The 24289-nt window shown below is 39.4% G+C and overlaps 1 protein-coding gene across 2 annotated transcripts in view; it reads left to right on the top strand.

Moving 5' to 3' along the window:
* adgrl1a (adhesion G protein-coupled receptor L1a) overlaps positions 1 to 24289 on the top strand; it is a 147690-nt gene that overhangs the window by 98603 nt on the left and 24798 nt on the right. For both annotated transcript variants that reach the window (XM_056752074.1, XM_056752073.1), the window contains exons 5-12: positions 14338 to 14545; positions 15748 to 16012; positions 16157 to 16484; positions 16920 to 17222; positions 21469 to 21572; positions 22386 to 22571; positions 22753 to 22791; positions 23918 to 24098. In XM_056752074.1, coding sequence (XP_056608052.1) covers positions 14338 to 14545; positions 15748 to 16012; positions 16157 to 16484; positions 16920 to 17222; positions 21469 to 21572; positions 22386 to 22571; positions 22753 to 22791; positions 23918 to 24098 — 1614 coding nt within the window. The remainder of the gene's footprint in view (positions 1 to 14337; positions 14546 to 15747; positions 16013 to 16156; positions 16485 to 16919; positions 17223 to 21468; positions 21573 to 22385; positions 22572 to 22752; positions 22792 to 23917; positions 24099 to 24289) is intronic.

Here is a 24289-nt window from a genome sequence, read left to right as displayed (position 1 = left end):
GCTCAGAAGGACATCATGCATGCGCCTCAAACACGCTTGCGCGCACTCACGCACGCAACGCTCACTTCTGGAAAACGGCACCAGAACCTCCACCAGCTGTCCTGCTAAAAGTTCCAATTAAGTCTATTTGAGAAATTAATAACCATCCTTTAATCTGATCACTTCTACCCCAAGGGAAACACTCTCTCCAACTTAATGCGGCACATGCACGCTCTCTCTCTCTCTTTCTGTTTCTCTCAAACGCACACTCGCACGAGCCACTTTACATTGAGCGCTTCCCCGCTCCACTTTTCTGTTGGACAGGAGGTCATTTCTCCCTGTATCGGTACAGTGTTGAATCATAACCCATATCTTCCACTGACACGCGTAACCATCTGTGCAATTCCACCCTCTCCCGTGCGACATCACTTATTCATCCTTCTATTGTTTGCGATTAATTTTGTATCCGTCCTTCCAGATCCTAAGCGACTCCTCCATACTGTAAAACCCCTCTCTCTCGCTTTATCTCCTTTCATTTTTATCTCAATCCCTCTTATTTTGTCTTCCTTCCTTCCTTCAGGAGATCCCCTTTGATTTCTCTGTATGTTATTTTCGATTAGAGTAACGTTTTGTAGAGCTGGTAACTGGCCATCCCCCTGCCAAATTCTCTTTCCCATTTCCAGGTGCTTCAGTATCTCTCTTTACAAGCTTTCTCTTTTATGAGCTTTCTCTCAGTGGCCATGTCTAGGGCTGGGAACTGTGAACTGGTTTTGTTCAGACATTACCAAAAAAATGATGGAAACCAATTCTTTTCTTGATGTTTTGCTCCGTCAGGATTTATTTGGCGATGTGTTAAATTATGGCGGAAAAAATACACATTTTTATTTCTCTGAGTTTATATTTTGCAGAATGAATTAAATGGGATGAGAGAAAAACACTGGGTACTACAAATTAATAAACTATTAGAAACACGTCTTCAGTGGTTTCTAACAGTGGGACCTGTGTGTAGTCTGACTTGTATCATTCTAATGATATTGATATTTTTTTAGTTAGTTTGTTCACAAGATTCAAAATAGCAGCAAGCAATTACACTTCCTTACATTGAATTTAATCTAAACTGCGTAAATGTTCACAGAGATAGAGGCGGCACAACGTTTTGTTGTTATTGTAAGCATACAAAAGTAGGCCCTTCACACTTTCAAATGGTGCCTTACACATATATGTATGACCACAAATGATAGAGTATTTTATTTTTCATTTTGTCATGAAGCGTCCAGTTTGAAATGAACAGCGACTATTTATAGAAATTGGTATGATATATGAAATTGATTTGTTGACGCAGTTATATTTTTATTAGTCTCAGCCGCAGAAGTCACGCCCGCGGACCGTTTGCTGAACATCTGAGGCACACTTTTCTGGCAACACTTCAGCACATTCAAGGTTGTCTTCTGATTGGTTAAATTTAACAGTATTTCCGGGAGACGTGCGTGTTGCCTTTTTTAATATGCAATAAGAATTCATCACGATAGACTTAAATACATTCTAAAAAACTATGTGAAGAGCTTTGTTGCTGTTAACCTTTGACACATTCGATGAACGTACACCAAACTGTGTCTGCGGGTACATTTCAATGCCTCTAAACATGACGCGGCACAAAACCAAACGTGATTGGTTGCTTGACCTCTCAGTCATAAGGCCTCTTGGGCGGGCCTTGGCCAAAGAAAGCAGCCAAAGTTCCCAGCCCTTATGAATATTTTTTTCTACAAAAGTAATTTCGGATATTTAAGCATTCATTAAAAGATTTACGAGATACATTTACAGATGACATTTTTGTCAAGCGTTTCCAAACTTTTTATGGGTAGCTTCTGTATAATTATGTATATTATACTAAAACGATTACATCAATTAAATAAATGTAAACATGATAAACTTGAATATTTGTATTATTATAATTGAGTTACGTTTATTTTTTATATTCAACTGACCAAAGCAGGAGCAAAAGTTTGTTAAACTTGGAGTTGTTTAATTCCCTTCGATTCCCATCCCTAGCCATGACTCATTCGTTTTTATCCGTATTCTTCTCTTGGTTGACATGCTTCCCAATTCTCATGTGTTCATCAGAAAAAGCCGCAGGTTTTCTGATCCTCAGATCGCCTTATTTCAGTCGTCCTTCCTCGGGTTCCTCCTCTCCAATTTGTCATGTGCCAGTGGCATCATTCTTCATTTTAATTCTCTTTTTTGTTGTCTGGTTTTGGACACCGCTCGGTGGCGTCTGTGGCAGGCGCTCCCTCCGCGCATGTCCGGAGAGGAGGGCACGGCGGCAGTTGGCATCTCTGTGAGATGGCTGCTTTGTGAGGCAGAGCCAGGTCCACTCACGTGGCCTCTCTCCGGGGTGCCAATCAGCTCGCAGCCTGATTCACTTCAGCCAGCCAATCACGGGGATGCTGTACTTGATCCTCATGCCAGTCTCTGAGTATTCGGCTTCAAACTTTTACGAGACTTGAACGATGCTGGAACCGGGTGTAATTTAGCCTCCTGTCATGTACTACTGGGTATATGATTTAAAGGCTCTGTTCCAAACCCTTGCGAGCTGCCACGCTGTCTGCTGTCTACATTAGCGGCTACCTATTTTGGCAGTTTCTTCAAAAGCCGCTTTAAGACATCATATGCGCATCTGACGTGAAGGCCAATTTGTAAGGCAGCATTGCATGTGATGATGGCAAACGTTGCAGTGTTTATAAGTCTAAAATCTACTAAATCTAAAATGTTAATTATATAATTAGAGTTAATTGAGTCTAATTCGGCTTTAATAAATGTGTAATAATATACTTGAAAAGATGTCAGTCCATCACTTTTGACAACTAATGTAGCTCACTTGGGTTTGGATCTGAAATTGAAACTGATTGGAATCACTCACTGATTTTATTCATTTCATACAAATGTGTCCTCGCAACTATTTAGTGTAGAGTTTGAATTGGACATTTTGTTAATGGTTCAGGCATTTAATTTACTTTTTTTATAGTTTTCCAATACTATTTTGTAAACATCCTTAAAAGAAGACATATATTCTTAAAGGGAATTTTTGTTCATCATTATTCACCCTCATGTCATTTCAACCCTATATGAATTTTTTTCTTCTGCAGAACACAAAAGATATTCTGAACAGACCAACCAAACAACAAACTTGACCTACATTAGATGGACACAAAACTATCTTTTGTGTTCCTCTGAAGAAAGAGTCACATTCAGGTTTTGAACCACATGGGAATAAATAAATGATAACAGAAGTCTCCTTTTTGGTTAAACTATACCCAAAATAGTTCAAGATTTCTTGCTTTCAAAGATTTAAAAAAATGTTGTGGTAAAAAGCTGTGCGCTGTTGTATGAAAAAGAAAAAAACAAGATTATTTTGAGCAAAATTGTCACAATTCTGTAGGATTTCTCTGAAATTTTCTCTGAAAATCGCTTGTCATTTTGTGTCTGTATCTTGATTTAGGGATGTTTAAGTGCACTCTTAATAATAAAGGTGCTCAAAATGTTGTTTACAGCAATGCCATAGAGGAACCACTTTTGGTTCCACAAATAACCATTCAGTCAAAGGTTCTTTAAAGAAGCAACTCTTTCTTACTTTTTTATAATCTATAGAACCTTTTTTCGACAGAAAAAAACCTTTGGTGAAACAGAAAGGTTCTTCAGATGTTAAATGTTCTTTATGGAACCATCAGAGAACCTTTTGAATCACCTTTTTTTAAGATTGTAATATATATGCACATGCAGCGATGATGTATTTCTGCTAAAATCTCGGCCAGCTCTGTAACATCCGCCGCACGTAGCATCCAATGGGAACAATGGCATTTTTTTTTACTCAGTCACTTCAAGATGTACATAGGATGTACATAGTCAAATTATCCAAACAATATGTCAAAAGATTGATTTTATTAAAGAGTACATAACTAGGGATTTTTACAGTCCTACTTTGGTTTATGGAGTTTCCAACAACAAGTTTATGTATAGAAGACGCTGAAACAATTATTTTGTAATAATAGGCAGTTATTCTTACATTACTTCTTGACTGACTCTCAAATGATTCCTTCCGCAATTCATCTGGCTAATCCCCTCCTTTCCACTTGCCTCGTCTGATGTGATTGGTCAAGTTTGGGGGAGAAGAGTGAAGTTCTCATGGGTACTCCTAGCAAAACGATGATGGGGACTAAATGTAGTGACGTAAATCCGTGGGGGTTGGCGAATTGGTCTAGGGACGAATCGTTTGCGTGATTCAGAGTTGACTCCCTATTTCCAAACCAATAACTTTGTAGTTAATTTACATTCGGATTTACAACTTATCAGACTGCTTACTTTCAAACACGACAACATTTGACACTGCATGAAATGTCAATTTCGTTATCTCCTGTTATGTACTCTTAAAAAAATCATAAAATCCCTATCAAAAGTGATATTAGAAGACATGTTTATTTAAACACACGCTTAATATGAAGAGACATGCAATGCATTGTGTATAAATAGTTCAACAAATAATGTCTAATTATAATTTATATCATTAAGTCATGTCAGTAAATATGTTAATTAGTGCTGTCAAACGATTAATCCTGATTAATCGCATATAGAATAAAAGTTTATGTTTACGTAATATATGTCGGTGCATTGTGCATATTTATTTTGTATTTATGAGCACATACACATAAATGCATATATTTAGGAAAAATATAACAATTAATAAACTTGATATAGAATTTAAATTACTAGTAAATATAAATGAATGTATTAAATATTTCCTCAATATATATACAAGTGTGTGTATGTTTTAGTGTTCATAAATACAAAATAAATATCCACAGTACACATAAATTAGGTAAACACAAACTTTTATTCTAGAAGCAATTAATCGTTTGTCAGCCCTAATTTAAACTGTACTTAGCGTCAAGTAAATGCATTTTTAATTAACAGATTTTTTACTAGGGTCCCTCCACCTCCTCTGACTTGACTGGAAATTGTTGCAAAGGATTCTGGGAGTGCCTTGCATGGTTGCCTCGTAATTTGACCAAAACGAGGTGTCCTGCTGTTCAGAGCAGCCTGTGCATTGGATGCGTGCCTACGATCTCTAAAAACGCTCAGTAGGGGTTTGCGACAGACAAGTCGTGCCCATCCTCTGCTCTGTCCCCGTACATGTGTATTCCTGAATGAACTATTCACAAGCGTGTGTGTGAGTGTGTGTGTGTGCACCCTGTTCTGTCTCTGTTGTTATTGGAATGTCTTGTGGGAATGAACACTAAACCTGTTCTTCGCCCTGCACCTCTTCCACTCCGCTGATGCCGACATCGCTTTACACATACTCGATGTCAGCCCTCCATTTTGTTCCCTCCCCGTGGTGCCATTGGCGAGTGTTGTGATGAGTTCTGACCTACATTTCAGGCCGTTCTTACCTGCAATCGTACCGCAGCGGACAGCCGGCCCCCTCCATCCCACCCCACCGTTGCTTTATCTCTTCTCTCTTGCCCCGCTGCTAATTATTTCTTCTATCCTCAATCTATTTCATTAACCGTTAACAATTATTTTCATTAACAACTCTGTGTCGACCGCCCACCCTCCGGGTATGTGTTTATTAGCACTGAATGGTTTAAGGATCGATTCATTGTCAGATTGTGGAATCTTGGGAAGTGCCTCCATGCTGTTGTGCTCAGGACACACAACACACATACACACTCTTTCTTTTATTCTCCTCTGGGCCTGCCTTGAAGCAGATAAACATGTTATGCATAATTCACACGTGACTCGGACTGGGCGGTATGAGAGATAGGAGACTGCATGGGTGTACGTGTGTGAAGTGTTCAAGTTAAAGAGCGTGCGCATTTGGTCACGAATTTCCATTGAAGAGGACTCGAACACAGATAGATCGCTCTGGACAGGCAGCGCTGCCGGGAGAACCGGCCCAGGGGAGGCGACGTGATCGGGAGAGAGAAATGGAGTTGTATGGCGCCATGCAGAGCGAGCACACATCCCTCGGGTGCACAGTTGCTATGACAGCCATGCTAACAGAGCGTAGTGAGTCGTAATACAACTCAAGGCCAGCGAAGATGAAACTTTTAAACACACACACGTACTGTCCATAACATCATATTTATGTATGGCCTCGGTGGCTGCCTGTTTTTATTAGGCCTGTTTGCTAAGGCAAGCATCATTGTTATTGTTGCTTGTACGTTGAGGTGAAAGATTTGAACACACCATGAAATCTAACTTTGTTACTTTGTTGCATATATCTTTCTGCATCATATACAATACACATCATGGTGTGTTATAACAGTGGTGGAGATTTACAGATATACAGAGATGACTCTAGTAAGGGACATGAAGGTTTCTAAACCATAAATACAGGAAATCCCAACATATTTATGTATGAAATGCAAAATTGTTGTAAAATATATATAAAAAATATATTTCCATACTTTCCATAAACAGAACGTAATTAGCAAATTGTGTGGAAGTCCAACTCAAAATACTGTAGTATACTATAATATCTACTATTGTATATTTGCTGTAGTAACTATAGTATTCTGTAGTAATAACTCTGTTGGCTCAGTGATTAGAGCTTGGGTCTAGAAAACGTCAAGGGTTCGATCCCAGCGGTTTGGCACATAGTAAGTCGCTTTGGATAAAAGCGTCTGTCAAATGTCCAAATGTAAATTGAAGTTTACTGTTTCTTCTAGTAATATTCAAAAGCACTGTAGTATCTAAATACTATAGTATGCTACAATTTTGTCATGTGGGACTGCACATAATTCACACAAAGCACTTACAAACAGTTAATGTTGAGACTTTATTGTGTAAATATATTTTTACTACCAAAAACTCACTTCCCCCATTTCAAGCACTAGCTTTAACTTTTTTAAATGAAAAATGTGCATTGAAGGAGGGACACCTGGGAATAAACCAAGTTTCAAGTTGTATTTGTCACACCTTCTATAATGCTGTGTTCACACCATGAGCGAATTGAACTTTTAGGTCAAGTATTTCACATTACATACTAACGATAGATGTGCATTTGCGCCGATATTCGCCTCAATGGCATCTTCCATTGAAAATTTCAACTCGAGCGGGAAATTAGCTGAAAGAGCTCAGTGAGACGTCAGGTTTGACACGTTAAGACACTCCCCGTCGTGGGGTGTTTTTGCATCACACGATACAGCAAAACACTTTTCCTACAGTCTCCAAAAAATATATAGGCCTACACGGAAATATAATAAATAAATAATAACCTGATGTAGAAGACTTGTAATAAACCATTTTGCGAGTTTTACCCGGTTTTATCTGGTTCACCTAACAGTGACCTGAACCCCTTCTAGTCAACAATAGCGGCCCGACAGACCATCTAACACTGCTTTTATCATTTTACTTGGTTCAGAACTACCTAACAACCACACAGAACACCCTAGCAATCATTTAGATATGTGTTAAAAGGCACTCACAGTATCTTAGCAACCTCACGGCAAGGATACAATTTTGCATTCATACATTGACAGTCCATTTTTGGGTGTGTGTAAATACATGGGTGTAGATGTGTGTGCGTTTATCAAGGGTGAGTGTGTTTGCTTTGTATCTGTGTGTGTTTGTAAGTGGACTAAACATAGCACATGTTTTTGCCCCTTGCTGTTCAGGACGCAATCTGGGAGACTCCTAGTCAGATTAACCCAATCATAATTCTCATTTCACAGGAATAACCTTTGACCCTTCGCCTTTTTCAACCCTCTCTCTTCACTTTCAACAACACAGCAACACCTACAATGTCTCTCTCTCTCTCTCTCTCTCTCTCTCTCTCTCTCTCTTCACACTTGCATTCAAACACACAACCACAGTTGTTCTAGCTTTTTAAATTGCTCTACCCTCCCTCAGTTTTCTCTCTCTTTCTCTCTATAAAACACACACTGATGTTCATTAACATGCTTAATGCATTCACTGACGTAAATAAGCACACTGCGACCCATTCAGCATTGGAGAGGATGCTGAGTTCAACGCAGAGCTCTGCCCCCTGTTGGCAGCACTTTGTACCTGCCAGTAACAGGTGTAGGATTCAATTAAAGCAGTATGTTCACAGCAGTCAAGCCAGACAGTTAGACGGTGTAGTGGGAAGGCCTAGAGGAGCCCTGACTGTATGTTCACATGCCATTGCACCACACAGACAGCCAGCAAGCACACACGTGAAACATTCAATGTGTTTCTCCTTCAGTTTTCTGCTTTCTTTTTGTTCTCACATTTATTTTAGTGCCTACAATGATTGTTAACCATGATTTGGGCTTCATAATTCACGTGAGATGACTGCTTCCAGATTGGTATTACATAGTTAGGGAGACTTAAAGTCCCAGTGAAATAAAAAATGACAATGACAATTATTATGAAATATTGCAGCGTTTATTTTAAATGGTTTATCAATGTGGGTCATTCTCTTTTTAAAATTCTGGTGCCTTTGTCTTTAGTTAAAATCTGAAATATTGACTATTCATCTTTGACAGCTTGGCAGGAGCATCCCTTAACTCCTCAAATCGCAGAGAAAGAGGAAAGCCACGCCCACAATTTTTCTTTTTCAAAATTCAATTTCACTCGGAAATTCTTTAAAACAGGGAAGTAAAAATATGAACTTTTTAAAGGATATTTCACACAAAAATGGAAGTTCTTGCATCATTTATTCGCCAGCATGTCATTTCAAACCTGTTTGACTTTCTTCCCTGTGCATAGCACAATAGAAGATATTTTGAAGAACGTTGGTAACCAAACAACATTGCCCTCCCTAGACAACACCACTGAGGACGTTTCTCAAAATATCTTCTTTTGTGTTCATAGTTTTGAACCGCATGAGCATGAATAATTTTTTTTATTCTTAAGCAGTTCCCATTGACTTAGATTGGTTTTGTGTCTATACAATAAAACTGATTGGGTACCTCCGTTGTTCGGTTACCAACATTCTTCAAAATTCCTTCTTTTGTGTTCTCCAGAAGAAAGAAAGTCATACAGGTTAGAAATGACAAGAGGGTGAAGAAATGATGTTGGTTGAAATATCCCTTTAGAGAAAGATTTCTTGGGTATTTTGGGCAGGAAATGTAAGAAAAACTCTTCTAGTTCATTTCATTGCGGTCTATGGGAGGCAGTTCAGCTACTGTGGAGATCTCAAGCATGAATTTTCTTTCCTACTGGTTGTTGAAATGAAAACAAGTGTCATTTTAATGATGATTTGGCATATAAGTACAACTCAGTCGAGCAGAGAAGCTCATTAGCACTCTGAACGCCAGCAAGTGGAGACTCAGCTGTGGTTTCATTGAGGTGGAGGTGTTAATTCAGTTCTTACTCGGGGCTTAAACGCAGCAAGGTGCTGGTTCCAGTCCCAGGTAAGTGCGACTTACCGGGATGTTGTTTTGCGGCCTTAAAATATGGAGGTGATGTGGGTGAAGCTACCTCATCCTGTTTTAGATTGTTGTGGTGGTCAGTTTTTTAGTTTTGGTAGAATGGTGTTATAAAAAACCTTTTTTTTTTTAAAAGAGCGAGAGAGACACAATATACAGGGATCTGAGCTGGAAGAGAGCACAGGTCAGTTTTAATGAATCCTCCCAGGTCACTGTATGTGTGTGTGTGGGAGTGTGTCATTCTGTGAAATGATCAGACACACACACAATGTTTCACAATGAAGGAAACAACCGCATCGAAGGGTCCTTCCTAGTTAAAATTGTGAGCTAAAATAGTTTACTAGAAAATAACAGTTTCGACATAATTTACTCACCCTCACATGACTTTCTTTCTTCAGCCAAACATGATCAGAGTAACTGAAATAATAAACAGACTTTCTCTTACTCTCTGATGTCATTGAATGGTGTCTTGTTTAGCGACTGTTACATCCCGTATGAATCTGAAAGACAACAAAGTAATAAGACATTTTCTCTCACAAGCACCACTGACTTGGGGTTGAAAATTGGGTAACACTTTACAATACGGTTGTATTTTTTAACAAAACTAAATACATTAGCTAACATGAAATAATATTGAACAGCATCGTTTCTCAGCATTTATTAATCTTTGTTATTACACCGCTCATTTGAATGCTTGATTCTGATTGGTCAGTTGCGACATTCCAAAATGTTGAAAATAACAACCGCTCAAAGCTAATAACATGCTGCAAATCATTTTTTAGAGGGGCAGTTTAGTATTACACAAAAATGTATTATAAATATGTCTTTTAATAACATATATGACATTATATTTACAAATAATTAAACCAATTTGCCTGTTTGTGACGTTTGAACGTCGTTTCTTACTTTAAAACCGAAAGTGAACGGCTTTGATCAGTGAACAGAATTCCCTGTTTTATGTGGGCAGAGACGTTTTTGGCCTTGTGGCTTTCCATACTCTCCACGAGTCTCGTCTGTTCCCGCCCTTTCGGTCTCGTTAGCTTTCCCTTAGTGTTTGATCTGTGTCACCTGGTCCCTACCAATTATCCTGTGTTTGTTCCCCTTGAAATAGTCCTCATGTTTCATTGTCCTGTGCTTGTACGGTATTTGCCTTGTCTACCTTATTGTGACGTTGTCTCGAGTTTTGTTTTTAGTTTAGATTTTGCCCTCATTTTTGTATACTTTTTTTCGTATTTGGCTCTCGTTTGTATGGTGTCTCTGAATTGTAAAAAAACTCCACTCAAAATGCGTTGCTATGCATGCAAAAAACGCGGAAAATCAAACCCGCTCCGAATTTTTTTATGAAGGACGAAAATATCGGATGCAGTGTGTAAATGTGATTGACACAATGTGAGGTGGTATTTATTTTTTATCGTGTGGAGATTTTGGACGCATATTTCGGACTCATTGTGCATTGAGCTTTACCCTAAATCATTTTACATTTTTTCGTTCAGATAATTATCGTTTTAAGCATGAATCCTTCACATTTCAAATAATGTATGACCTTGGGATACAAACGTGGCCAAAGTTGGAGGAAAGGAGAAGTTACAAAAATGACCATTTTCAATATAATGCATCATTGAAGCTCAGATTCCTAAGAAGTCTCTCAGCTTAATGGCTGTGGTACCCAGAGATCTTGGTCTATAATCCTTTAGACAGCACACATACATTCCCATCCCTATTTAGAGCCTCTGTAATTATAATATTCACCATAATAGGCCTTTCGTCTCGTCCCTAATAGCATCAGGAAAGTGAGAAACTCTGGGCATTGAAAGTGAGAGAGAGGAAGACAGTCTTTATCTTAAATTAGAGCACACTGAGCTGCTTGTGGACAGCAGTCGCTTGAGCGATGACAAGGCAGCAGCCGGAACGTCGCAGTCTGTGTGTGTTTGCCTGTGTGCGCTTGTGGCCTCCGTGTAGTCGAGCAGGGCCTTGGACAGCATTCCGGGAGCTTTTTTCAGTGTAACCTAGATAACAACTCCTGGTATTAATACTACATGAAGAAAGATTTAACCTCGTGACACAGTATGAAGTTCACGGGCCGACACGTGAGGCTCACACATCACTTCCTATTATTCAAAACACACATCTACGGTAATGTTTACGGCAGTACATGTCACAAATCGCTTGGTCCCACCTGACTCACGGTCTGAAGGAATGACTTGTTCCAGTGGGTTTGAAGAATGTACGAGTTTTTGGAGAAAGATGTGTGAGTGTGTGTGTATCCGTTGGTGTGGTGCATTTGTCCCAATTTCTTTTTAAACTTGGGATGCTCATTCTTTGTTTTATGGGTCACCCAGATAGAACGGGTCAATACAGTGTGTTGCCTCTTCTCTGTTCTCATAGGGGTCTATAGATAAATTGAGTGGCATAAAATAGTTTAAATAAGAAAGAGAAATAGTTTAAATCGGAATGAATATGTAAGGGTTGAAGGTTTAGAGTCATTGTATATTTATTTTCTGTTTTATTGTAGTTTTATAAATGTTTTGTATGTTTTGTCATTTTATTATTTATTATTTGATTTTTATATGTATTAAAATCAAATAATAAAATGACATGGGCACATAAGAAAAAAAACTTGACAAAGAAATATATAAAGAATTATTCAAAATATTTACAAAACTACAATAACACTGAAGCAAATAATAACTCAGCCTTTACATATTCATTGGACTTTAAACTATTTCTCAGCAAAATTGGATTTTTATATTGTTATGTTTCTCTATGTTTATTTTAGATTTGTTTTAGTTTAGTTTTCATTTATATTAATTAATAATTTAAAATATTACAATATAATTATTTAAAAGATTACGATAAAATAATTTATATAAAAATAATAATGATTCATTTACAAATATTAAGTAACAATTAAAAGTAGCCCCTTACATTAAGCTTATTTCAATTTATAAAAGGCAACATTTCTCATTTTTGTTTAGTTAATTTTTTAAAACAGTTTCTAAGCCAATGTTTTATTTGCTTTCAATAAAAAAAATGTTTTACAGTTAATAGTTTAAATTTAGGGAACTACAATAACATTTTGAGTTGATTTTGACTTGTTTCTTTTCTTGTTTCTGTAGCTCAACTGGTAGAGCAATACGATGGCAATACAAATACTGTAGATCTGATCCTCCAAAAAATACTTTTGTAAATATAAAGTAAATCCTACTAGTTTTATTTTTTAGTGTACTTGAAAAAATAGATTTGCTTATAACCAAAATAATTCAACCATTTGTCACAACAAATGAAAGATCTTCTTGTATGTGCTGACCTCTAGCGTGTGAATATGTATAACCAAACAAACTTTGTTGGTGGACTGGTTGTCTAGAATCATCTTTCTGCTGAAGCTTCTTGTTGATATCAAACATATCAATATTTATAAAATTGGATGCATTGGCGTGTTCAGCAGTGTGTGTGTGTGTGTCATTCACTAATTAAAAACAGCTTTCTGCACACACCGTCTCAGCTTTTAGCAAATATGTGTGTGTAAGTAACAGCAGTAAGTATCGCCTGTCTGGGAAGCACATAGCCGATGGCAGGAGAGCCCCACTAGCTTTTCCCCCTGAGGTGTCCTCACCATCCGCACACGTCCCCAGTGACGCCACAGCGCAGATGATTTCTGCTTTCTCCACAGACACTTCCCACCCTCAGCCGTCGATATGTTCTCTTGTGCCCTCTTAGTCTGGGAGTGAGAAAGTGCGTCAGATGGCTAATTCACACCAGTCCCAGGTGAACGACCTCCTTTGGAGAACAACTATAGAAGTTTTTGTTTGTGTGTGTCAAGAGCAAGCACTAGAATGAGATGAAAATTGAGCACTGTGGGTGTTTTGTACACGACCGGCATTTAAACAGTTGTCCTTATCCAATACAAAAAACATGAAAACCTATTTGGGCATTACAGCAATGTTTTACAGTGAGGAAAATGCCACAGCTTCAGACAGAAACATAAAAAAACCCTGCTGGAAAAACAGCTCAATCCCTTTGGGCGAGTTTCGGGTTTCTCCAATGTGGTCAGATCTCCAGTTTGGTCCGTCAGGTTGAAATCAAATCCACCAACTTGGACCAGCTAAGGACAATAAATGACCAATTTACCATCTTAAGCGCTCTGGAACCTGTTTGGTCAAGATGGTGTAAGACCCAAGTCCACCGGCTGGTTAAATACACCATCTAGACCAACTTGAGACATTTTTTGTGTTGAATGATGAGCCATGTCCAACTAGAAACAATGTTAACTGAGCAAGCATAAGAAACTGGTTTATGGAGTAGATAGTAGATTTGTTGCTGGTCCAAGGTGGTCCGACTATTCTGACCTGCTTGATCAAGACGGTCCACCATGTTAAAACAAGCTGACAGAGACCATCTAGACCAGCTTGGACCTCCTTAAAACCATAAGTGACATGTCTGGTCCAGCTGGAAACAGTGTGAAAGTCGGCTAACATGAGAAGCTGGTCTCCCTTCTGTTTTTCCAGCAGGGACGCTGAAGGAGGGCAGCGTTAAAAAGCGATTCCCAGCAGTGCATGAGCACCAGCAGCCAGGATTCTGTCATCTCCCCTCACCAGCCTGTAGTCCAGTGTGCAGATACTTGACTAATGAACATTAACACTCTTTCATTAGAAGAATGCTCATTTATCTCATGTCCTCTCTCCCATTTCTCTCTCCCTCCCTCCCTCTCTTTCTCTTTCTGGCTGCCTCATTCTCTTCCACATTCACATCCCTCATGTCCTCCCACCACTTCACTATCTTTCTTTGTTCTTCATCTCTCCATTTGTCTTCCAATCATATCTCTCCTCCCTTTAATCCTCTCACGCCATCGTTCTGTGCATTCTTGCCGTCCCCTCCTTGTTATTTCATCTCTTCTTCTCTTTGTGTCTCTCTCTTTCTCTCTGCTGTATCCCTCTGTCTTCTCCATCTCTAGTCTTTGTTTGTCCTGGGACTCTGTTAAGGGTGCAGGCAGCTAGTTTGCTGCAGGAGGCGGAGCATCAGTCGGGGGCATGGTGTAAGGATCCCCTGCAGTCTGGTGACCGCCTTTATGTCATGCCCTGGACTCCGTACCGAACAGACATGCTTTACGAGTATGCATCGTGGGAGGACTTCAAGCAGAATAGAGCTACGACCACCTACAAGTGAGTGTTGACCACAGCTTGGGACAAGAACCGAGCTTGGATACGGTCGAAAAAACTTCTTTGATACAGTAGGACTGTTGGGTCAAGTCAAGTTCACCCAAAAATTTCAATTCTATCATGAATTACTCACTCTCTTGTTGCTCCAAACCTGTGTATATTTCTTTACATTTCAAACAGTTATTGGGCCCCATTGACTACCATAGTAGGAAAAATGACAACGGTAGTCAAAAGGGCCGCAGAACAGACATTGTCCTTACTATGGTAGTCAATGGGGGTAAAGATTTGTTTGCTTACTCACCTCCATGCCATCCCAAATGCATCTGACTTCCTTTCTTCAGCTGAATTCAAAGATTTGTTTTAAATGTGTCACTTTATGTCAATGAAAGCACATATATCCATCATAAAAGAAAACCAAATGACCATGGTGGGTTAATACATTTTTTCTGAAGCGAAACTTTAGGTATGTGTGAAAAACCATTAATATTTGTGCAACGCTGGTCATTTGAATAGAGAAAGAGGCGTGGCTCGCATTTTCCACGTGGTTTTAGATGCGAAATGTGAATCGGGCCTAAGAGGGCTACAATTAAAATATGACAATTTGTTACTTCAAATCTTATTGCTGCTAACCTCAAGATAAATCTGAAATTACAAATCAAAACTCAAATCACTTTCATAGTCACTCGACCATATACACCAGTGCAACAGGAAGTGAAAAACCTGGGGGCAGTTCCAACCAATATAGCAGCTATAACAGTGACTGAAGAAGGTTAAAAAGGAGCTAAATATGTTAAAAATACCAAAAAAATTCACACACACACATTGTTTCACTTCAGAAGACATTTATTAACCCACTGGAGTTGTGTTTTTTAAGCTTCAACAAGCTGGGACCCCTGAAGTGCCAGATATATTTGTGTTTAGCAGAAGAAAAGAAGGCATACATCTGCCATGAAAAGAGGATGAGCGAATTAAATGAGAATTTATATTTTCAGGTGAACTGTTCCATTTAGGGACGTTAGTAGCACTGTGGCACAAAAATGACACGCTTCCCCTTTAAAAAGGTTTTCTGACAGCGACTCATGATTCTCTTGTGACTGTGAGACCTGTAGGGGGTTTGATTTATTTCCAGATCACAGGATTTTGGAAGTGTAGCACAAATTATTAAGAGTTTTTTTTTTAGCGAATGACAAACTCTTCTCTCACAGGCTGCCAAATCGCGTGGATGGAACAGGCTTCGTCGTGTACGACGGGGCTGTGTTTTACAACAAGGAACGCACGCGCAACATCGTGAAGTACGACCTGCGCACGCGCATCAAGAGCGGAGAAGCCATAGTCAATAATGCCAACTATCATGACACGTCGCCGTACCGATGGGGGGGCAAATCTGATATTGACCTTGCGGTGGATGAAAACGGTCTATGGGTTATCTACGCAACAGAGGCTAACAACGGAAGGCTGGTGGTCAGTCAGGTCAGTGTCAGAGAACAGCTATTGGGTTTCAATTCACATCCGAATGTTGAGGATCTTCCATTTTTTAGAACTGTGGAGTAATCAAATTATTTGTGGTGTGGCACGAACAAGATGGAAATCTGAAGCGTCTCTCTCTAAATCCAGGTTAACCCCTACACCCTGCGCTTTGAGGGAACCTGGGAGACGAGTTTCGATAAGCGCCTGGCGTCAAACGCCTTCATGGCGTGTGGCATTCTGTACGCCGTGCGCTCCGTGTATCAGGACGATGACAGCGAGGCAGGTGGAGATCTGCTGCTGTACGCCTACAACACCAACCGAGCGCGGGAGGAGCCCGTCGGCATCCCCTTCCCCAACCCGTACCAGTACGTCTCATCCGTAGACTACAACCCACGAGACAACCAACTGTACGTCTGGAATAACTACAATGTGCTCCGCTACCCCCTGGAATTCGGCCCGCCGGACCCCACCGCTGGTAAGTGACAGAGAAGGAGAGATATCAGCAGGGAGCTGTGGATAACAGACAGTTTGATCTGTTACCGTCAACGTTCTGTTAGCGTTCCCCTCTGTGCCTTCAATACGTTGTCTTTATGGTTTAATTAGCAGTGGTCATTAGCGTTTTGTCAAATCAGAAAAGATTTCTAATCAATTATTCATTTTCATCTTCTGTTGGCACGAACATTCCCTCTCTCCGTCTGTTTCTCGTTCTATCCAGTTCTCCTGGGGACTCAGGGAACATATAGTCATGCATTAAAAACTCGCAAACGCTTTAGTTTTCTTCGGATAGACTTTCTCACATTCCATTTGTGAGACGCATCAAACGTTCAGGTTTTGTCTTCTTTTCCCAACACTGTCTCTGTAGGTGTTCTGTCTCTCGTTGTGTCTCATCACTTGTCGTTTTCCCGCTCAGGTCCACCGGTCACCGCACTGACGAGCAGTAGTACCACCACCGCTGCAAGACCCGTCACCTCCAGCTCCATCCCCTCCACCATGCGACCTTTGCCCCCCACTGCTCACCCGATAGGGGCCATCAACAAGGCGCCAGACCTGAGGCCCATCACCGCCACTGTGCCGGTGACTCGCAGACCGCTGCGGGTACCACCCCAAGGCCCGGAGCTCCAGGGATGCGAAGCCCGCGTGGCCCGAGGGGTGCAGTGGCCCGCCACCCAGAGAGCAGAGACCGTTGACAGGCCGTGTCCTAAGGGATCGCTGGGTGAGTGACAGAGATGGGCTGACTGTCTGTTGAAAGATTACAGGCGTGTGGTGGTGTGTGTAAATGTGATCTGAGCGTCGCAACTTGATAAGCTGCTTGTGTCATTTTTCTGTCCTCTCTGATATGCTGTTCAATGGCTAAACTGAGTGGAATTTTTGCATTGTTGGCAAAGATAGAAAAATGTACCATAAGCTACTCATCATTTCAAATTGTATGCTTATCGTCCACAAGATTTGATGTACTTTTTGTAGCTAATTACATGAAAGTATTTAAGGGGGTCATGTATTAATATATAATACGTATTTTATACACTACCCCTTCAAAATACGAAATACTTACTATTGCCAAATTGTAGAGTTAATACTGAAATCATCCAAATTGTGTGTAGGAATTATGTTGTGGCAAAAAAATAAGTAATTGAAACTTGCTAAGTTATCCATTTTGAATGATCATGTTTTTGAAAATCAAAACATTTTGTCTGTAAAATATTTTGAGGATTAAAATATTTTCTGGGTTATACAATAACAAATGAGACAATAAAACCAATAAAACCAATAGTCTTATAAAACACACATACTAAAAAACAACATACAAGTGATGATTTGGTATATTTTATTTGATATGGAATGTCACCATATATTAAGAAATAAAATTGTATAATTGAGCTATTACTAAAACAGTTCAATTACAAATATGTCAATAGGAAATGTGCATAAGCCCCTGTATCATCATGTATTTTATAATTTTATATAATTGTTTCATGATTATTTTATTTTATTACATACATTTAATTGTATTATTTCTTATTTATCTACTCAAATGTATTTTCTGTAAAGTTGCTCTGATGCAATGCAATGGTTATATTTCGAAAAGCGTTACAGAAAAAAAACGTGTCGACTTGAACTTAATATTTTTTCTCCACAAAAGATTAGCATATAGAAACTAGATGTTCTTTAAATGATATTGTCCATATAAACTGATTCTCAACACGACACAAAAAACTGTGACTGACTTAACACTTCACTTCTCATTGGAGAAAAGTTGCTTGCTACTTTAAAAAGCTGTGCTTGATTAAATTACATTCACGCTAATGATAAATGTAATTACACAAGTAGCATCCAACTTTAGGAAGTTTTAGCTCCACACTGAATAGATGTCGCTCGACTCTTTAATGTGCTGCACCTGGAAGAAATGTGCAAGAACGTTCTGAAGTCACAAGGAATCATGGGATTGCAGGAAGGAAGCGTGCGTGGTGTTGGTTATGAAAAGGTCACGCAGTGTTTGTTGAGACTGCTTTTTGTGGAAGTGTTTGCTGTGTTTGGTCTACACACCTGCATTGTGTATGCACATCTGTGCATGAGTATACGCTCCCTTGCTTTGTATCTTGTGCGCGCACTTCCTGTTCCTCCGCATCTCTGTAGTCGCTCCAGCTGGCAGAGCCTCATGGGACTCGCAGATAAAAGGCAGTCCCTTGCAGATGAAGGAGCCATCTTCAAACTCAGCATGGGTTAGCCCACAGAAACTGCAGGAAAAAAAATGAATCTGTAGACACGGTACAGATGAACCCCCCCCACACGCACACAACAACGGCTGCATCAGATGCCTCACGTAAGAAAATGCCCCCCAGGGTTAGCATCCTTCTACAAAACGCCTTCTTTCTTCTGTCACCTTCTTACTGGCGCTAAAATGACAGACATGTTCAATTATCAGCAGCTTTAATTGGTGAAAGCTGGCAGATCTTTCAAAGCCAGTCTGATGTGGATGAAGGAGGGACAGAGAGAGAGAGAGAGAGAGAGAGAGAGAGAGAGAGAGAGAGAGAGGAAATGCAGATGCTGCTAATGCCACTCCATCCCTTCATCTCTCTCTCTCTCTCTCTCTCTCTCTCTGTGTTTTCTGGAGGTGTTTGTGTTGTGGTTGCTGGAAAGGCCTGTAGTTGTTTGATCACAGCATGCTGTCCTCTCTGTGAACTCGGCTAACTAAACAGCCCAACTTAACAGAAAAGGAGGAGTGGCAGAAGGTTTCTCCCTCGAGGTGTTTTCTCAGCATTCAGAGGTGATGCTCACAACTGGTGTGTGAGTCCGCACAAGTGTGTGTGATGGCATTACCCTGTCAGCAAAGTCACTTCCGCACCGAAGAAAAGTGTTTTTTCATGGAAGCGTTCACGGTGAGCTTCTCAGCATCTCTCTCGTTCCCTCTCACTCCCTCCAGCATAAACCGTGAGCTTGGTTGGAATGGTTATTCAGTTTGTGCTCATGTTTTAATCGGGTTATACGGAGAATTTATATGAGTTCACGTAAACAGCTGTAAAGGGTTATTTTGAATTACACCTGTCATTTACACTTAAAGAGTAAATATTTTGTGATTTTTAAGGTCATCCTTTGGTTTTGGAGTGTCCATCAACAGGTTCACATACATACAGGTTACACTTTAGTTTTCTAATAACAGGCAGTTATATTATCTCACTCTCAAATGATGGGCTATTCGTCTGTCTACTCCCTTACTTTCTGTCAGCCTACTCTGATCTGATTGGTCAGATGGTCTAGTCTGCTGTGATTGGTCTACTGTGTATTGTTGCAAATGGAATGTGCATTACAGGGAGTGACGCAAATCTGACCCGGAACTGAAGTTAGAACGACAGACGACTCGTTTGCGTGATTCAGAGTCGACTATTTTTTTCCCAATCCAATAGCTTTGTGATCTGTTCACTTTCGGCTTTACAACTTGGCAGTCTGCTTACATTCACACACAGCAACATTATACTTCACCCACAAATGAAACTTCTGTCATCATTTACCTACCTTTGAGTTGTGGGTTCCTGGGCACTTTGGACTTTGTATTTTTTCCTACTATGGGAGTCAATGGGGGCAAGATGTGTCTGGTTATAAGCATTCTTCCAAATTTCTTTCTATGTGTTCATCAAAACAAAGAAATGTATACAGATATGGAACAACTTGAGGGTGAGTAAATGATGACAGAAGTTTCATTTTTAGCTGAAGTATCCCTTTAAGTTGCAAAAGGGCATTAATGTTTACTAGTTTAGTGTCCCTATAATGCCTTTTTATGAAGAGTTGTTGTTGAAATTGTAAAATTGAAAGGCAGTCTTAACATCAGGGATTTCGTTATGGAGTTAAAGGTCAGGGTCGTGTTTTTTTATAGCTTTTTTGTTGTTTGCCTATGGCATTTGATAGAGTGTTTGGACCCCTAAACGGTCTCTGTGACGCATCTCCTTCCGAAACACTTAATCTACTCCTATTGGTCAAGCTTGCTGTTGTGATTCGACACAACACTGACTTTGTGGTATTTCGTCTGCATTAAATATATTTGTTTTAAGTTTGTAAGTGTTTTATACTCGAAGAGCGACATACACATGACATAAATTTCAAAATGGCCTGCTCACCGGGAGACTGCATTCATTCATTTATTTATTTAATTAGAAATTAGATAGTATTTATTAAAATTATCTTACTCGTTGTATAAACACCATGCACTGTGCTGTGTTTTAACATTTCTGTTTTTCCTGTTTGCCCCCGTAAAGCTGCTTTGAAACAATACACATTGTGAAAGGCGCTATATAAATAAACTTGAATTGAATTGAATTGAATTCAAAATCATAATAGGATTTGAAATAATTAATTTTTATGTGTCAGTTGTCAGGTAGTCTTACAATTAATTTTGTTTTCTGATACATTAATCTAAGGGTGTCATTAAACCTAAGGGTGACACGCCTCCTCAAAATAATTGCGTATTTAAACTCTGTATATGTGTAATTTGTGCAAAACAACAATATTTGACAAAATTTCAAATATGAAATAATGTGTAAAATTTTCTAAAGTACCACAGCTGACAATAGTGGATTTCAGAGGGAAGAAACATTTATTTAAATAAGATGAAAAGATGATTCACATTTATAATTTCTGAACAGTGGGGCTGCTCAAGTATGATCAAATTCATAGTCACGATTATTTTGGCCAATATTGAAATCTCGGTTATTAAACTTGAATTCAACATGAAAATAAATGGAAAACGCAGAATGGAATTCATCCCTTATTCTGTTTTGTATTCTTTGGAAGCCAAAATGGATGATTATGAATAACTACGATGAATTGCACAGCCCTACTGATCGGTAATAGTAACACATTAAAGCTACACAAAATATGCCTATTATTGTATTAATATGACCATAATAATACAGAAATACTTCTCTTTTTGTCACTCTTTCTACTTCTTTCCCATCTTCTGTTCTAAGGAATCGCCTCCTTCCAGTGTCTGTTGTCCCCTGTGATGTGGAATCCTCGTGGTCCGGATCTGAGTAACTGCACCTCGCCATGGGTCAACCAGGTGGCTCAGAAGGTGAGACCACTAAGAACTTCACACTGGACGTGACCTCTCGCTGTTCGCTAGCTCAGCTGATATGATTTTGGTCCCAGCTCACATTACCGCACACAGGTCATTCTCTTGACTTGATCTGGAACAAAATCCCTCTAAAAGGAGAGTTGAAAGCATCTCTGTGGAAAGTCACACTGCACACATTAAGGACATTAAGTACAGCATATGCCGCTAAAATATTTTATTAATTATGTTTGCTAAGGTCAACTTTCAATGTCGGTCAATGTCCGAAATTCTTCATGAACCTTTAACGTTGTGACAGCTTTACAAAACTATCCGTGCTGAAGCAAGTAAACCTCAGCTAGGATATTGATAGCAGAAAAGGTGGGTGGATTGGTAATGTTTCTGAGACTTTCAGAACGAGAAATTCTTGCAGCTCAGTCAATAAATGATTCTGTATAAGGTTAGCGTTCACTTAGCGATGGTAGATTGTAAATAGAATACCATCTGCATCACTTTGCGTTGGTGCCGTCACAGTAAGCAAAGCTTTTGTACGTGTTGATATATTTGCCGTAGGGCCTTACAGGCTACATCGCCACTTTCAAATAGAGCAAGCAATCTTATCGCATTTCACGCTTTCGTTTATTCCCCTTTTCATTTTTCGCAATAGCTCGATTTAGAGCGTCATTAATGATTTGCTGTCTTTTGTCTGCGCGTCCCGCAGATAAAACCTCAAAACCCCTAGCTCACACCCCCGCGGCGCACAGCAGGGGTTTGAGCTTTACAGACCAGACTGTGTGTATATATGAAGTATATGTGTGCGTGTTCACTGTGCAGATAAAAAGCGGTGAGAACGCAGCAAACATCGCCGCCGAGCTGGTGAACCACACGCAGGGCCGTATTCACGCTGGTGATGTCAGTTCTTCAGTCAGACTCATCGAGCAGCTATTGGATATATTAGATGCCCAGCTCCAGGCCCTCAGACCAGGGAATAAAGAATCCGCAGCCAGGAACTACAATAAGGTGCATTACACACACACACACACACAGACACACACTTGCCCTTTAAACAAACCCTTCATGTTCTGTTTGTTGCCACATCAATGTACCTGGCACAGGAACACCCTTGAAATTTACAGGCGCGACATGGATGTGTGTGTGTTGGTTTGTGCGAGACTGAAAGCTGTTTTGTTGTGTTTTGCAGTGGCAGAAGAGAGAACGGACCTGCCGGGCTTACGTTCAGGTATTGTATTTGTATAAAATTCTTTGTATTAGTAAAATGCGGCTAATGTGTATGCATATGTTTTGGTAACACTTCACGATAAGGTGCTAGTTGTAAACAATTAGTTTATGCATAAGCTAACATAAACTAAGAATAAACAATATTTCTACAACAATTATTAATATTAATTCATGTTCATTTTAGCATGTGATACATTATTAAAATCAAACATGGTCACTTTTAACATTAGTAAATGCACCATGAATTTACATGAATAACTGTTTTGACATGAACTGACACTAACCAGGATTCCTAAATGCTGAAAAACTAAATTGTTCATTGTTAGCTATGCTAGTCAATGCGTTCACTAATGTTAACAAACAGCACTTTATTGTAAAGTGTAACCATTGTTTTTTTAATTCAAACTGAAATTTAATTTGAAATAATTGAATTCAGCAATTTAAATGAAATATTAACATTCATTTCTCTATCTGGTATTATTTGGCAATATTTGGTATGTTTCACTTTGACTGTGGTGATGCTGTAGCATGCAGTTGAGGTGTCCGTGTTGTCCCACAAGGTGATAATGATAAAATCCTTTTAAAACATATTTACTTACATTTCTATTTTTCCAAACCCTAAAAAATACAGATGTTCAATGTGGCTTCTGTCTTTTGGACCAGGTGCATGTGTAGAAATCTAATGTCAATCTAAAAATGTGTTTTTGTGATTTATGGGCCTTTAAAGGTTTACCCATAATTGGTTTTAAAAGACTTAATGTTAAAAATATAACATTCCATTACAGGGTGGGATTATGGCTACCTTTGTAGTTTGTAGATAAATACTTTATCTAAAATAATATCCACACCTTAAATAAATGTTGTTCATTGCAGCGGACAGGTTTTTTGTCTGTAGTGTGTGTGTGTGAGAGACATGTAGTAGTGATGACATACTGTATGTTCTGCCTAAGGCTTTCTTTAAGCATTCCTGTCGAGTATATTGTTTTTAAAGCTGTTGCTTCTCAGTAATAATGAAACAATTGCCCTTTCATAACACGCACGGATGTGACTGATATATATTTTATGATCTCTAATGTCATGTGCAGTTATAGCTAACTGTAACTGTACGGTTTGTGTTGTGTGTGCAGGCGGTGGTGCAGACTGTGGATAACCTCCTGCGTGCCGAGGCTTTAGAGTCATGGCAGGACATGAACAGCACCGAACAGGCTCACACCGCCACCATGCTGCTGGACGTCATGGAGAAAGGTGCCTTCCTGTTGGCCAACAACATGTACAACAACCACTTCTCAGACCACGCTGCCAACGTTGGTGAGTAATGCTGTGTTTGTGTGTTTTTACGATTCCATGAAGAGGAGTGATTAACTAGAAGTCCTGTAACAACACCGCTAACATAAACGCTTTTATAAGTAAATTGAGAATAGATCGACTGTATTCGTCCAGTAAAATAAGAACTACTGTATTTACTGTACTGATTAGTACTGCTATATGAATAGTTTAGT

This window comes from Triplophysa dalaica, chromosome 7 (assembly GCF_015846415.1).
Source record: "Triplophysa dalaica isolate WHDGS20190420 chromosome 7, ASM1584641v1, whole genome shotgun sequence".
Lineage (NCBI taxonomy): Eukaryota > Metazoa > Chordata > Actinopteri > Cypriniformes > Nemacheilidae > Triplophysa > Triplophysa dalaica.
The sequence above is the reverse complement of the archived record's forward strand: the minus strand, read 5'-3'. Positions and strand labels throughout refer to the sequence as shown.